General features: G+C 41.4%; 1 protein-coding gene across 1 annotated transcript in view; it reads left to right on the top strand.

The window, feature by feature from the left end:
- The window catches only part of chl1b (cell adhesion molecule L1-like b), a 103,522-nt gene extending 86,855 nt beyond the window's left edge, over positions 1-16,667 (top strand). Inside the window, exons 24-26 of the mRNA XM_080461682.1 lie at positions 12,237-12,368; positions 13,457-13,529; positions 14,975-16,667. Coding sequence (XP_080317808.1) covers positions 12,237-12,368; positions 13,457-13,529; positions 14,975-15,179 — 410 coding nt within the window. The 3' untranslated portion in view covers positions 15,180-16,667. The remainder of the gene's footprint in view (positions 1-12,236; positions 12,369-13,456; positions 13,530-14,974) is intronic.
- The last annotated feature ends 756 nt before the right edge of the window (positions 16,668-17,423 follow it).

Raw genomic sequence — 17,423 nt, 5'->3', positions numbered from 1 at the left:
GGACTCGGCGATGAATAACCTCCGAGCCGAGGTCGAGCGGGTGACCCAAAAAAAAAAAAAGAAAGTCTTTCAGAATCGCATTAAACTGGCAAAACACAGCGTATGCCCGAACAAGGTTTTCATATCTCCATGTAAGTAATTTCTGTGGATAAACAATTTCATATGGCCGCAGTGGAGGTTTTCATTTGTCACTGTCATGAGAGAGCAAGCTCTTATTGATTGGATGGAGAGTGCTGGCTATGAAACAATCAGCTAAGAAAGAAAATTGCTTTGAGCAGGAGGGGAAAGTGAAGCTTTTCAGACTGTATTGTGTAATCATGAAAGAGACCGGGGCTAGGTAAGTCATCAATGAGCCAGCTCCGAGCGTGTAATCTCTTCTTTTTGATTACATATCATTTGCCGTGGACTGCACGCCGCGTCCGACTTCAGCCGGCCTCAAACTCGAGTCAAGTGTCCCTGATTTGGGCCGGCTGTGCAAGTGACTGACGTCTGGGCCAATACGGGATTATCGATACTTCCAAATGGGCTCGTTATTGGAGTATAAGATTGCTATTCAGACTTTTCATTGTAATTATAGGTCAACATGTGTTTGTCTCAACACAGTAAATAGTTGTTATACTTTATTTAGCAGCTTGGTTTGAAAGAAGTTATTTTGACGAGGCATTCGATGAGTAGTGATATTAAAGTCTGGTAATTGGGCTTTCTTGAGTCACTGGGAACTTGGAGTGGGAAAAATGTTGTAAATCCACGTGGGAAATTGAGAAGTTTTCAAAAAACTAGTGACGATGCACGATCATCTGCATAATAAAGTGTTTTGTTTTTTAAATGATATTGCTGCAGGCGACCTGTTTACTTTTGCTTTAAAATAGCTTCACATCATTTGCTTAGACGAGAACACGTCCCAACTACAGAAAATAAGTCAATTCAATTTGCATTTTTATTTATATACCAGATAATAAAACTATTTCTTGAAATTGAGATTTAGGTTTTTTTGAGGTTTCTCCAAGTTTATGCAAAGAAATAACTAATTTTGGGAGTTAAATTTCTTTGTAAATTAACTTTATTTCTTTACATATCGATAAGCTATTTTCAACTTTTGCTTTATCTAAAATTATTTACATAGGCGGATCGCAATTTTGTTTATGACATTTGACATCTTACCTGTGTAAAGTAAGTCATAAAAACAAAAAAAAACAAGAGTCCTCACAAGAAAAAAAAATCTACTACAAATGTCACTTGTTTATTCAAGTTCAAATTCTGGGTTCAAAATTCATGACATTAATTCAAATTTGTTGGCTTCTTTTGTCCTCCAAATGTCTACTTCTTTGAAAAGTTTCCCAGCATTAACATGACAGCATTATATTTGTTTCTCTGGATGCACAGTATCAGGAAATAGGCAGTTCAATGTCCCTGAGTGTGAGTGTGTAATGGATGTGGTTTGCCTGTGTTTGTAGAAAAAAGCAGCTGATAATTGACCCGTGAGGTGCTTTTTTAACTGGCACGCACTTCTATATAACATATATGTAAGATGTTGAATCATAATGTCAAACTGGCTTTAATGTTAACGCTGGAACCTACTGCAGGTGCTGAATATGTGGGCGATTACTCAGTGTTTACTGCAGGCGGCCTCACCACCACAGAAGGAAACTTAATTGACTCTTAGAGGTTGTTTATTTGCATTCTGGAGAAAGTGGTAGTAAATGATTACAGGGAGAATGACTCATTCCGTATGTGTTGAATTGGAAAGTGGAGATGCGAGCCGGAAAGCTATTTGTGGTAACTCCGCTATCGCCGTGTCGTTGTTGGTACTCTTAGTGGTCCTCGCCTCGCACTCAAGGCTCGCGTCTTATCATATGGTATGTGTTTATGAATGTGCAACTGCTTACATCCGCTTAGCCATGCATTGTTTGTCCCCTCTGCCTCTTCCTTTCTTTCTTTCTTTCTTTCTACCCCCCCCCCCCCCCCCCCCCCTCCCCACAGCTTCCATATTGGGTTCTACTGTTGGTCTCAGTATGTAGCATCTGTTTCTGCAGAGAGTGTGTGTCTGCATGTCGTAGCAACACACTCACACTGATACATGAGAATTACTTTAAGTAGCCTCTGCATTTACAGTCCACTGATTACTGAACGCTAAATAAATGGATACAGAGCAGTGTGTAAAAATGCCATCTATTACCGACTAAATGAAGTTCTGTGTATTTCAGATCTGCGTTACTTTCGGTACCTGTGAAGAATCTGCAGATGATTATCACATTATGGATGTTGCAATTTTATTCAGCGCGATACTGTAAGCAGGGTGATACAGTGGGTTTCTCTTTTATAATTCAACGTCTCACTCCAACACCCAACAGTATTGTATAGGGGGCAGTGTTCGCCACTTTTTTTTATAACAAGTCAATAGAACAGGAACTAAAAATTTCAAACTTTCAATTGAAAAATGTATATTGTTTTGTAAAACTCAACCATTGTCCAAACGATATTTACGTTAAGCAAATTTCTCCGAAATCACTAAACTATAATGATTTTAATGGTGAAGTTTCAGTTTACATCCTAACTTTCTACAAAAATAGATAGAACTTCTTTAACTTCGTTACCATTTATTTCTCTTGTTAATTATGTTTACAGCGTGAAAGATTTAGAAAAGGAGGAGAGCACTTTAAGTGTGAAGTAAACTCTGGTGTATTCAAGCATTTTTCTGAAAAAACTTGAAGCTCTGATTGCCTAAGACGTGATAAGAACGGAAAACGACAGCAAATTAAAACTTCTGATGGAAAGTAAAGGAAAAAGTAAAGGAAACCCATTAGATTGATACATTTTAATGATTCACAAAATTGCCAGAAAGACATGATGGAAAAACACCTTTGCTATCTAACAAAAATAGACAAATCTTTATAATGTATGTCGTTAGGAGAGAATCAAATATTTGATGGTCCAAATGTCAAAAAAAAACTATCTTAATACCCTCCAAAAGTCTACACATTTAGATTTAAAATTAGGATTTTTTTAACAATACATAGGATGCATCAGATGCATCAGATGCAATGTCATGAGTGTTGGACTCTGGCATTACCTTACAATTACTTCTAATTAACATTTACATGAAGTTGTATTTCTGCCAGCACATTTTCCAGAGCTGAAACGGCAACCGTCGAGTTAAGGGATTGCCCGTCACGTCACGCTCATCTCTCAGACCTCATGCTGGTAATCAGCTCGCCGGACAGCGTGACGCCACTTACACACTCCCGAGTTCCAAGTGGAGGTGTAGGAGTGTTCAATTTGAGGCACAGCGTGGGGTTTAATGTACAGGAAAGACCGAATTTGTTTCAAAAGATGGCATTAAAAACCCCTGTAATGCCATAGAAACACACCAGACTCACTGATTGGATTTATTAATCTCTATTGAACACAAGAAAAATGTTCCCTGAAGAAGTTGTGTGAATCTAAGTATAATTTAACTCTTAGAAACTCGAAGCACGAACTAGATAGTACTGACATGAACCTTACACAACTTCAACAGATTTATGATCAAGTGCGTGTGAATTGAACTAAACTAATCACATCTCATTATATTAGTTACACTTTTTTTCTCAGTGAATTGGCTGTATTTCTATACTTAAAACAAGTAGCTTTATATAGGGAAAAAAAATAAATGTAGGTATTAAGGACTACTGCAAGGACTGCAAAAGATACAAAAAAAAAAAATGTAACATATAGGTATATGATTAAAGTTTAAGAAATGCTGATACTTAAAAAATCAATTGTTAACATTGAGGTCAAGCAGCACTGTGTATTATCTCTCAATCGATACCACTTTGTCTTGGAGCTAATCCCATATGATTATGAATGAATGTTGGGTAAATCAATAGTCTAAAAACAATTATTATTATTATTATTATTATTGAGAAACATGTAAAACCAAATGTTTAAACTCCTAAAAGAACAAACTGAGGACCAACATCCTGTTAAATTATGGACAAGACAATAAAAACATTACAATACCTTGAACCATGAGGGGATGAATCAATAAATGAAATAAGTTTGTTTCCAATGTAAAATAAAATACAGATTCTTTATCATTATAGAGAATACATGCGACCATATTCCAAAAGAAATCCAAGATATAGCTATAGTTGCCCTTCTGTTTGAACCAATTTTACATTCGTTTTCAGAAAAAAAAAGTGCAAAATTAAAGTAAAACGTATCAATTTGTGCATTTCCATTACTATAATGCCTGGAAACACCCGAGTAATGTGCACCCTGCTTCCTCTCATTAACATCGTCAAGAAATTACATAAAAACAGTCACAACATCAACTTCTCTGTAGAAACGCTTAAACCAGGGGTGTCAAACATAAGGCCCATGGGCCAAAACTGGCCTGCAAGAGTCAGATTGATTCATAATTATATAACAAATATAAAGATTTCAAGACTATTATAGCACTACTTTACTGGTCCGTCCCACTCAGGATGAAATTGTGCCGTATAAAGCCCATGAACCAAAATGTGTATGACACCCCTGACTTACACTGACGGTGGTATTTATCAGAAAACATTGTTAAATATAGCTGATGTACGACTTGTTTTTATAATTAGGAGCATTAGTTTTCATCCCAGGGGAGCGATCATTTTATCTCATCTAAACTGATTTTGACATTGATATCAGGTCAAATCCAAAAATGGCAGATCACCTTTGTATTGTACTTGTTTGGTCAGTTGGTACCTGCTTGATACATTATCGAATAAGTGTATAAGAAATACTTGATAATGAATGGACTGTAAAAGGAAGCGTTACCATGGTAGTTAGTGGCTGCATGCATTAGAGCTGAGCTTAGAAACTTGGACAGGTGTTGAGGCCTCAATAAGTAAATAGTCACCTGATTTTGTGAATTTTGCGGCTCCTCTGCACATGATTGACCCCCGTGGCAGTTTGCTCTGGCTGACGCCTCCGCTCATTAGGAAAATGTCAACTTCTGCTCGGATAAAGTTTGTGGCTTCCTCTCTGATAGCGATGATAATGAGTAGCCTAATTATAAATTCATATTAATCTGGGCTCATTAGCGACTGTAAACGAATATTGACTTTTATCGTAGCAACAGAAGACGTGTCTAACTCAAGCCGGGATGATAAATGATGCTTTACAGCCAAACAGAGGGTGGAGCATCAGACGCCGTGCGACCAGCTTTTTTTTTTTCTTCTTTTTTTTAACTCTCCCACCAATGATTCACAAAGAACATAGATTAGTTTTTTTGATTCCAAAATCACATTTCACCTTGACTTTAACCAAACCTTGAAAGGGTTGATTTTCACATGAATTTAGCTTTCTTCTTTTCAGGCAAGTTGATTTTTAAAATATGTTTACACGTTGACATGTTTAAACTGATTTCTTTTTGGTCTTCAACAGATACGTCCAGTAGTTTTTCACTGTAGACACTAACTTTTAGACCCCGTTTGAACAACACTGGTTTCAAGTGAAAACGCAAAACTTTTGTTGCATTCCAGGTGACCGTTTACATGTTCAAATGTTGCTCCGAGCAACTGAACACGCAAATATTTTTGACAATGCGAGGGCTCCGCGTAGACAGCAGAAATGCAAGCGTGAGCAGATGAACAATAAGATCAGTGTTTGCCTCCTGAGTGTCATGACTCCCAGGCCTGGGCGATAAACCGAAAATTTACCGATACCGAAATTTACAAAAATTACCAACGTCTTTTTGCCCATTTCGGTATATTCAGTGTTTAAAAAACCCCTGTGGCAGCACATACGCTGTGCAGCAAATGTTTCACATGCCTCGTTTACGATGACGTAGCGGGACGGTGCTTGTGCGCTGAGACTCACTTTCACCAGATCTGGTCAGAGCACGTTAGCTTCATACCAGTCGTTAAATCGTGTTCATAGGCCGAGCAAAACCAGATTTATGATGAAAAACTAAACGTGATGTTGTCGGCCGCACTCGGTGAGCGGTTGGAGCCGTTAAAAAACGTTTTTTTCTATTTGTGCACGATTTATGATCAACCACAGTTTCTATGCATTCTAAATGCGTAGATCTATATCTTCAATGTAGCTCTATGCTCCCCCCCTCCCTTGCTGAATCACATGGCGCCCACAACCAGCCAATCCAAAAAAAGAAAATGACAGGGCATATCAGGAAATAATGTTTTATTCACGGACTGAGTATTTCAGATGATAAATATTATGAAGCAGATAACGGCTTTAGAAGCGATCGAAGCAACTCCTCTTTCGTCGTACAAATTATCCATACTTGTAATCAGCGGGCAGAGTCACAAGCGACGCATAGCAACCCACTGTCCGCCGGAACTCGATGTGAAAACAAATTTCACACTCAAAATATGTAAATCTTTTCACAAGAATTGGGTTCGATAGGCCTATTTTCATATAACTGTGGTGAAATGCCGTGTTTTCAGGTGCAGTACATACCTGTGCCTCCGCTGCTAAATACTTCATGCGCCGGTCTCTTGACAAATTGAATATATGGCCATTTTTCGAGTAAGCTTTGTAATATCCATATTTAGAATTTCTTCATAAGAGATTGTATTTCTAATACTTTGTGTTACTAGGAAATTTAAGTTATTTTATATACTTTTAAATGTATTCAGTCTTTCTCAATTCAAGTAATCTGTGCTTATCAGCTCTTCAATAGATCTTAATAGATCAAAAGTACTTAATTTGTATTTTCTTCATTTATTTTCAGACAGTGTAGTTTTACAGTCCTTTAAAGTGGCAATGAATAGGTCCGGGAGAGTGATACTATCAATATAAGTGCCACATCTAGTGGCCAAACATTTCTTTTTTGTGCAGGGGGCGCAGTGGAGTAGTTATCGTCCATTGATCGTTATCGAGGTGAGCTGCTCAATATATCGTGATACTGATTTGAGGCCATATCACCCAGCCCTATCCCAGTCCGTCGCCTCCTGGGACATTGTAGTTTTATAGTTGACAGCCGGAAAAGCGATCCAAATTTGCTGTCTGGCCATACGAATGTCCGCGTACTCACTATCTTCATTACAAAAACAACCAACAGTCGTTCTGGCATTTCCGCGTAAATGTGCATCGTTCTCAATATGTTGCCGGGTAAACGTGAAACCTTTCTGAAACAAAGTGCGTTTTTTTTACTTGAAACATTGTCGTGTAAACAGGGAGCTTAACTGACGGTAGCATGTATGCTAACAGTAATACGTAGCATATCCCTCCCCCCCCTCCTCTTCACGCTCTCCCCCTCAGACGATAACCACAAGGTCTGTCTTTTCTTTTCAGGCAAGTCAGCTTCCCCCTCACCTCCAAGCACTCCAAAGTCCCCAGTGACCAAACCCACTCGTTCCACCATAGGTAGAGCTGCAGCACGTTCTCTCACCACACACACAAAGACACACACACACACACACACACACACACACACACACACACACACACACACACACGGAGGGTCAAATCAAAGCCAAGAGGCCTATAATGTGAAGGAACGGCTGCGTGCTAACGTTAGCCAGGTTTCATTTCCCTGCCGCGCCGCTGGGAAATCTAGATTACCCAGATCCATACCCTCGATCCGACGGTGTGGCTGTGGACTGCAGTCACTTGAAGGGGACAAATATGTCTAATTGGGAGTGATTGATCTGTTGGGCCCCTCCTCTCCCCTGTTCACACGGCAGATTATCGACCCAACCGCCACCTGACATTTCCATGTAATCTTCAGTCGGGTAAACAGTAGCACGGCTGAGAAAGCTCGTCCTCGGGCGTCTGAACCAGGAGAAAAATCTGCAAGGAGAAACGTCCTCGCATCGCCTCGGAGGTGTGGGCTCACGCCGGGAGCGTGATATTTGCAGTACAGTGAGATAAGTGGATAAGTGGAAGCTGTCGAAAGCTCCTTTATCAGAATATGTTCTCGCCTCTCTTTATGAAAACCGAGAAAAAAAAAAGCCTCCTGACTTTGAAGGGGCATCTTCCAGGGCTTCACCTCCCTGCTGGGTGAGCAGCTGTTTTCTGCAGCATTTAATAGCAAACTGAGGGGGGCTGGGAGAAAAATAATAAGCAAAATACGCACACACACACACACACACACACACACACACACACACACACACACACACACACACACACACACACACACACACACACACACACACACACACACACACACACACACACAGAAAATAGCCAGTTTGTTGTTGTTGTTTTAAGCCAGGAAGCCTACGTAATGTGGAAGTCCACATTACTACAATGACCGTAGTTGTGGACTAATCCATCAACATTAGCCGGCGAGTGTCACCAGCAGCAGGCCGGGATGGACGGCGTGCACGCAGGGCGTCCTTGCGCCGAAATCATCACCTGAGCAAACAATGCACCTGAGCTGGAGAGCCAGCAGAAGATTTGCATGTTTGCCGCGGCGAGATGAAGTGGCTGCTGGCTTTGTTGACCGACGGTGGCAGCTGCCGTCAAAGTCGCACGTTCCCCATGCTAATGATGCACATCAGTCACCACAGGAGGAGCTCCTGTCGCCTCCAATGCTTTGAATTTCAAAAGATGCATCACATGATATTTATGCATAACTTCTTCTAAAGAGGAAGCAACAAAACACATTTTATTTGCTAATGCTAATCTTAGTCCAGGTTGTTCATATATTTGGAATGATCAAAGTATTAATATTGTTTTAGCATATATATATATATATATATATATATATATATTGATTGGTATATCTTTATTTCTTTATTTCTGTAGTACTTTGTAGGAGAATAAGTACAATCCAAATAGCTGCAGTGGGAATAACATACAAATGCTTCAAGCTGCTAAATTAACTATGTGGATAAAAGAAATGCTAGAATTGCTCTATACAGGCTATAACAGTCGAATCACCCAAAATAGCTGAAATAGCTAAAATTATCAAACTTCCGAGCGTTACCTAACGTGGCTCCAATTTTCCCTCACGTGGGATTCATCATCCAGCACAGCGGGGTAAAAGCACCTTTTGTGCATCTGGAGTTGACTTCACTTATGTTTGCTTTCAACAGAGAGAGAGAATAAAAAAACAAAAAAAAAATTGAAAATATGTTGCTGCATGAGGCTCATTATTCGTCTTCAGCTTCTCAAATGTGAAGATTTGTTGCTTTTAGTGCTTTTTTATAGCTTAAAACTAGCAGGAAAGAAATGAAAAATTGACTAGGGGCCGCGAATGCTGCTGTTTCTCACTGAAAATATTACTTTCATGGTGCCACTTGATGTGGCGATGACATTCAGATCATCCCATTGAGAGATAATTACTTCCATATTGAAAGGATTGATTAATCGAAAATCAAGCTTTGCAGATGTTTTGGCTTGTCCAAAATTGTATTTGGGCTGTGTTTCAACTTCTAACCAAGTGTTGTGGTGTGAAATGTCTATTATCCAGAGGTCTTTGGAGTTAAATGTCCCTTAAGGTCTTAGTAGATATTCATTTAGCTTCACAGACTCCACCTGCGGTTCCATTTCCATATCCACATTACTCTTGTCACTCGTGCTGTCGCGAGCACGACCCAGCGTCCCCTTCTGTCCCACGTAATTGATGCCTCCTCACAATAGAGTTGGGGAAGCGCGCCCTCGCCTCCTCGACGCCGACTGACAGGCGGGCATCCTTCATCACGCCATGACAACACTCCTAAAGACTCTGCTTTTGTCCTTTGCTAACTCTTCTTCTTACCATCTCTTTCCCTCTCTTTCTCCCTCTCATGTCTTCAGCACCGGGCCTGTTAGCTGTTAGCTCGTCTGTTAGCGACAGCTTTGCAAATATCAGCTGGGTGTCCGGAGGCGAGCATGCAGAATTCTATATTGCATATATGAACAACCGTAAGCTTTAATAAACCTTCTTTGCCCTTTATAAGCTATATGTTAGCATAGCATCAGGAACCCTGTGTGTCGTGAATCCTCAGTCGTTTCCCACATTAGCATGACGTAGCCATGTGTTTTCGTTAGGGCTGCACAATATCAGGCAAACATGCGGTAATCCTGTCAAATTTCGCTATAATTCTGATATGCAAAAGATACAATTACTACCAAGTATTTGCCTTTCTTCTATTCAGGCAAGTTGGTTGTTGAAACATGGCTTTAACAAGTTTTGACGATGTTCATCCGTCTTCATTAAAAATGTTATCCTTCAATGACGTACTTGATGAAGACGGAAGAACACCATCGAAAACATGTCAAATTAACATTTCAAAAACCAACTTGCCTGAAAAGAAGAAAGCAAGAGTACTTCTGAACAAACAAAAGGCTTAATGAACGTAAACAAACTATTGTACAGATTTTATTGTTGTTCCTTGGGTCTTTAGGCAGTGCTCTTTCTCTTACTCTACTAATATGATTGGTGGGGGTGGGGTCGGACACCCTTTGTGACCTCACACTTCCACCTTATGGTTTTCCCATGGTTTGATGCAGGGCATCAAAACATGGGAATAATGTATTAACATTCAATATGTATCATGCAATATGTACATCATGAGTGTCGTATATCACGATAAATCCACAGTCTATTGTGCAGCCCTAGTTGTCATGAGTTCTGGCTCATTACCTGATCATTCGCCCCTCTGCACAGGTGAGGGTCACTGGACGATATCACATGCCATAAACACCTCTCAGACTTTCCACCTCATTGACGGGCTCGATCCTGAGACTGAGTACACTGTGCGCCTTATCCCTAACAGCTGGCTCGATAATTCTAGCATATACGAAGACGTTATCAAGACCGAATCCACAGGTGAGGCGGGAACCAAAAGAATGCAAACATAAAGCCTGAGATGCCAAGATATTGTGTCAAAAGTAAACAGAGGAGAGTTTTAATGGTGAGCGAACCCTTCAATTCAGGCCATTTTTTTTTAAACTTGGGACACTGGCTCATGCTTCCACTCTTTTTTAAATATAACAAAACTTGGGAACAGAAAATGGCAGATTTTGCACTTTTGAGGAACTCTTTTAGGTTTCAAATGACCAGATGTCTACAGAGTGACAGGTTTGGACAACACACCGTCTAATTTGACCTCAAAGGGGCTGTAACGGTAAAATGAGAGCATAACAATGCAAGAAAATGCAACTACATCCAACAACATGAAACAGCTTTGACGACAGAACCGTAGTGATTGAATATTTGTAAATATCTCGACATCAGGTTGTTTTCAGAAGCATTCCTTCGCCCATGCAATGACTTTAAATGCACGATCTGTCCAGTTCAGTCTTGCAGCTTACTTACTGTTGGGGGGATGATTTACTATCCATATCAACACATTAAAAAATGTGAGAGGTCAGCAGAGATCATAAAGACTTTAAGTTGGCTGAAACTGAGCCACGACCAAGACGAGAAAAAGAATTTAAGGGAATAGGACCTAGTCATGACCAAGACCAGTGTATACCAAAGCCAAGACAAGATCAAGGCATGAAGGGGGCCAAGAGAAGGTCAAGACCAAGACCAGAACATCCCAAGACCAAGACAAGACGAAAACTTTAAGGGTCAGAGACTAAGTCAAGACCAAGACATTAAGGGGCCAAGACCAAATCAAGAAGACATTGAAAATATCTCAAATCTGGTCTCAAGACTAAGAGCACTCTAAAGTACTGCAACACCAATGTTCATTTTTTCTTTTTCTTTTGAGCATCATGAAGATTTGACCATTCGTCTTGCTGCTGTACCCTCTTAATTAAAATGTATTGCTGGCCTAAAAACTCGGAATGCACTCATGCTTTAAAAAGTTTGTAAAAATCTCCAGCCGGTGATCTGTAGCCTTTGTCCTACTTTCAGCTGAAATAAGATGTAAATGATCCGCGCACCATTGCCTGGTGGTTTTTATTCTTCTTTATTAGTTATTTTGCACAATGTCCCAACTTTCTGGGATTGGGGTTGTAGAACTAATTGACCTCCTGTTGAAAATCAGCCCCGGTGCACCTGCCGCGTCCTTGAGCGCTGACTGGAGCCACGGCGTGTGGTCCTCGTCGCCTTCGCCGGGATTTAATTTGGCTCCCTAAGAGAAAATTACATTTGTACAGCGTTGCTTACTTGATTAATTAGACAAGGAGGATTAGCTGTTTAATATTAATACCGGACCGTCTCCATCGGCGAGTGGCGCCCCTGCCGCCACCCCGCGCCTCTGATCAGCCCCTGTCGTCAATGTGAACGCTCAGTCAGGCGTGCTGACGGGGGTGGGGGGGTGGTGGGGAAGGGCGGAGGCGGGTGAAAGTCATCGGGGTTTTGTTGTGTGCAGGTCTGGCCAGCGTCCACGGAGGAATCTCCACACAGGGCTGGTTCATCGGCCTCATGTGCGCCATCGCCCTGCTCACGCTCATCGTGCTCATCGCATGCTTCGTTAACAGGAACAAGGGTGGAAAATATTCAGGTTGGTGCTCACACACACACACACACACACACACACACACACACACACACACACACACACACACACACACACACACACACACACACACACACACACAAACTCATAAAAACACACATACGTCCACAGACCTGCACACACATGCGAAATGTCACACCCCTCCACACACTTCCTTGAATGCTAATTGCTGCTCTGAGCTTCATTATGTTTCCATTTCGCTGTTTGTTGGGATGAAAGAAATGATCAATCATCCCAGAAGCCATTACTCTGATACCTCAGGTGATATATGTTTTTTTTTTTTCTTTTCTTATTTTTTCAGTTCCAGGCCTCAAAACCACTTTAATGCAAATGTCTACATGAGACGGGCTGCTGCACTGATACACAAATTAGCATTCATACTGTACATTTGAATGTTGCATTACTGTGAGAGGTGGCTTTCCTTGTCTTCCCTCTCTCTCTCTCTAAACAAAGCCCGACAAAATGCAAATGCTGCACATGAGGCGGCTGCGCACGGGACTGATGACACAAGCTCCTCTTGTATCTCAATGTTATTCCTCCTATCGGGAACGCGGGAGCTCTTATCGGCTTTATTATTCACGGCTAATGGCCATCAGGTTGTCGTCTGGGCGGTGATCGCTTCGCTCGTCAGCAGAAAAAAAAAAAAAAAAAAAGGGGGAGCGCCACGCAGCTCTGTCCTTTGTTTCCTCATTAAGTTCTCATTATCGCCTGCAGTTCTGACAAGCCTTTCTTTCATTTGCCCTGCTGGTTTTTTTTTTTTTTTTTTTTTATCCCCCCTTCCACTACATATAGGACCATATGTTTAAATGTACTCAGTATGTATAAGGCGACAAGAAAAAATGTTTTATTCTCACCTAAAATTAGATTTATGTGCAAAAAAAATGTTTCATTTCTTTCCACTCTTTCGCAATCTCCTTCCACACTTGCATTGATTGTTCATACATTGAGTAAGAACAGGGAATAAGGGATAGTCCCCCCCCCCCCCCCCACCCCCCAGCGTTGGCAGTCAGGAGACACACTGATCTCCCCTCTTAAGGAAATCGCTGATATCTTCTCTCTGTCTTGCGGAGCAGTGAAAGAAAAAGAAGACCTTCACCCAGACGTGGAGTCCCAGGGCATGAATGATGACACATTTTGCGAATACAGGTAAGAATCACCCTCCGAGTGCCACCAAAACCCCCCTTCCCACCCACCCACCACCGCTGCCGCCAACTCCGCCGCCTCTCTTTTGTGAACTTAACTCTCTTTGCATCTCCTCTCTCGCTGGAAAAAGCCAACTCAGCACGCGCGAGGTTCACGCCGAGCCTCGCTCCCCTTCTGCTGAGGACATGTGATGGAGCGGGGAACTGGGAAGTATGTGACGACCAGCGTTGGCATCCCACCCCTCCCACTCCCACCCTCCTACCTGGAGCAGTAGTAGCATCCCCCCCCCCACCACCACCACCACCCCCTCCCCCACACACACCGTTATAGGCCACTGTGGTTTCATGTCATGTTGCTGCGCTGTGAATGACGCTGCTTCATAAAGGGAGACAAACTTCTCACGACTAGAGGCTCATTCCAATCAGAGTAAATTGAAAGCAGCTCATCTCCAGGGCAGTAATATCTGAACACGTTTCATTAATCCTTCAGTGGTCCTATTCATAACAGCCCACCGCAGTACGAGTCCCAGTGTAATTCTCCAATCAGTGGGATCAGCGCAGCACAACAGACGCTGATGTGGTGAAGCCAGCAAGCAGCTTGTTGTGACGTACTCCTTCAATTCAGGAGCCGCCCGCTTTTTCCACTACAACCCCACAAGTTTTCTGGAAACTGCAAGCAAACTAGAGATTCGATTGTGTGTGGCATTTCCAAATAATGACCTGAGACCCCGTTTATACAACACTGCATTTTCGTTTCAGAAAAAAGTGAGCATTTACACAACAACGTTCTGAAAACAATGTCCATTTACACACGTGTGTGTGTGTGTGGTTTGATTACAAAAACAACCGACATTCGTGGGACAACAAGAATAATAGATAGTTCTCAGTGTGTCTTTCAGTGTTTTCATAACGCCATGTAAACACATGTCTCTGAAACGAAAATACAAAATGCATTTTTACTTGAGTCTTTTATCAGAAAAACAAACATGCAGTGCTTTTAAACTTGTGCGAACGACTTGTTTTAACTGGCCGGCTTGAGCAGCCGGCTCCTGAATGACTGGCTCCTCATGTTAGCTGTCACCGGGATGTTACATAGTACATCCTATGTAATAGTCCCACAGCTGCAACACCACGGCATGTGCAGCCCGAGCATCAGCACCAGCTTAATGTATCATTCGTCTTCCAGTTGTCACTTTGTCAAATGCATTGGTGCACGTATTCTCCCGGCTCCGAATTTAGCCTCCAACGTGTGTGTGTATCCGCGTTCTATATTTCCATTGGTCAGCCAAAGGTAAAAAGCCAATGCCAGTCACAGTCGCTGGCTGTAGAGGCAGTGATAGCAGCACCCTCCTCCTCTTCCTCATCTTCCTCCTTCTCTCCAGTAAGCCACGGAGTGAAGCCATGAGTGAAATGAGGTGATTGTAAATCCGCCGTGCCCCTCTCTCGCAGTGACAACGACGAGAAGCCACTGAAGGGCAGCCAGCGCTCGCTGAGCAGGGAGATCAAAGCGGGGGACAGCGGGGACAGCCTGGTGGACTACGGCGACGAGGACGCTCAGTTCAACGAGGACGGCTCCTTCATCGGCGAGTACGCCGGGCGGAAGGAGAAGAGGGCGTCCGCCGAGGTCAAAGCCACCATTCAGACCCCGGCGTGAGGACCGCCGGTACCCACCTAACAACCTCCCTGCCCCACCGGACACCGTTTTCATTAAACCTGTCGGGAGGAAGAAATGAAAGAGAAACAGACATTCGCCATTTTGAGTGCAGGTTTTTGTGTCAAATGTAAAAACCAACAAACAAGAAATGTAATGCATCATTGCCAACTGCACACTGCCATTCCTTCAATTTATAAAGCTCTGTTGAGATGCAACAGAATGACCATGACTAAATACTGTGTATATATAGTGTATATTGTACGTGCGGAGTGTCTTTTTGTTTTTTAATAATTATTATTCTATAAAAATTTAGAGGGCTTGTTTATTCTTTTTTTTTACTTCAGCTGCAGTCCTATTTGTACCCCCCTCCATCACGTACCCCCATAAGCAGCTTTGCCGGTCGGGGGCGGTTTGAGTTGCTATTTTTCAATTGGAAAAAAATATTACTGACCTTTTATATTTGAGATGGATTCATGAAATATGATGTAAGATGTGTATAAAGGTTGTTTTTGTTTTTTTTGCCTATTAACTTATTTTCTTTTTCCAGTGGTTTTCTACCTGACAAAGTAACAAGGATATTCACAGATTGTCACATATCACCAGAGTCGCCAATGTCCCTGTGATTGTTTAGAAGAAAATGTTATTTAGAGTTTTCATCTTGTTTTATGAGCATTTAGGTCTGATGGGGAGTTGAAACCGCAAGCGCCGTTGTGTATTTAATGTAACAGTCCCAAAAGAAAAAATATTTACCGCATCAAAGATGGGAGCAGAAATATAATCCATTACAGGCTTTTACACACAGTAGTGGCTAATATCTGGTGTTATATACAGTGGTTATAACCTACACTTTTAGGTTTAGCTAAAGTTGTCTTTAAAGATCCTGTTTAAGATTTCCATGGTGTCAAACGAGGCCCGTGGGCCAAAACCGGCCCTCAAGTGGCTCTCATCCGGCCAAACCACCAAGCAAACTGTACACACTTCAAAGAAACACATTTCTTAAGAGCTGAAAAACACAAAACTGAGACCCGAGCCAGGATATCAGTGATGCTGCCATTAAAGCTGGGAAACGAGCGTGAACCTCAGAGTCATGCCGTGAGGGCGAGTTTGTAAAAAACATGCGTAATGCAACGGTTATAGGAGTTGAAGTTTTTGAGACATTTCACTGTATCTTTGCGCCAGAAGGTTTCCTTAAAATTGGCTTTATGTTGAGATAGCAGTAAGTTTCTGTAGCAATTATTTGGTTTTGTGAAAATCTAAAAATTTTCATCACGTATGACTTTAAATTTAAAGGTCATAATTCTTCTATTTTCCCATTAAATTGGCCTGAATGTGTTTGACACCCCGTTGAGAGGGATGTGTCATCAAAATGGAAATTCAACCCTTTTCATGTAAAGTTACTTAAAGAAAATATCAGCTTTTGGACCCTGTTCGTCAGGATGTGATCGAGTGTGTTTTGTGGCCACCCGTAGGTTCTCATTCATTCCCAGGAGAAAAAAGAAAAAAGAGGCAGAAATGGTTTTTAATAGAACGCTCCAACTTTAACAATTACTTTGTGACTTTATCACGTTTCCTAAATATAAAGCGGGGTTTTAGCTTATCATTTTGCTATGTCATCCATAGTTCGTTTGATCAAAACAATGTGGGTATTTTGTAGATACCCTCAACTCTGCCCGCAAGTTGTTTCTCTTCCTCTGTAGATTTAACCATAATCTAAAAATCAGGCATCAAGTATCAGCTAATCAGACTGATAGTTGAGTATTGTAGGTAAATTTCAGTCAATCCTGTGAAATATTTTGGCGCTAATTAGTTTGTGGTGTTTCATGAACAAAGAAAATGAGGTAATGGGAAATTTGTAGATAGATCACTCGGAATTGTCAAAAAGAAAAGAGACAAAAGTACTTTTGAAAAATGAGATTGGTAATGGGTTTTCCTTGTGCCAAACAGTTAGGCCGGATGTTTCCCTCCATTTTGAAGATAAGTTTGCCAGCGGCTAGCAAACACTCCATAATGTGCCATCGTCTTTCTTGAATTTGCCCAATATTTCCATGAGAAAATCATGTTATTGAACATGAAAGTGATATTTGGACCCTCTTATAACATGCACAGAACTTTGGATCAAGTAAGTCTACGGTAGATAACAGAGAGACACATATATAATGAAAACAATAATAAAGGGATTCACTCTCAGGTTAAATCACGAAACTTTCAAAATGTTGAAAGACTTATACAACTTTTCTACGAGAT

Source organism: Lipophrys pholis (assembly GCF_963383615.2).
Source record: "Lipophrys pholis genome assembly, chromosome: 4".
Taxonomy (NCBI): domain Eukaryota; kingdom Metazoa; phylum Chordata; class Actinopteri; order Blenniiformes; family Blenniidae; genus Lipophrys; species Lipophrys pholis.
This window is presented reverse-complemented; position numbering and strand designations above follow the sequence as displayed.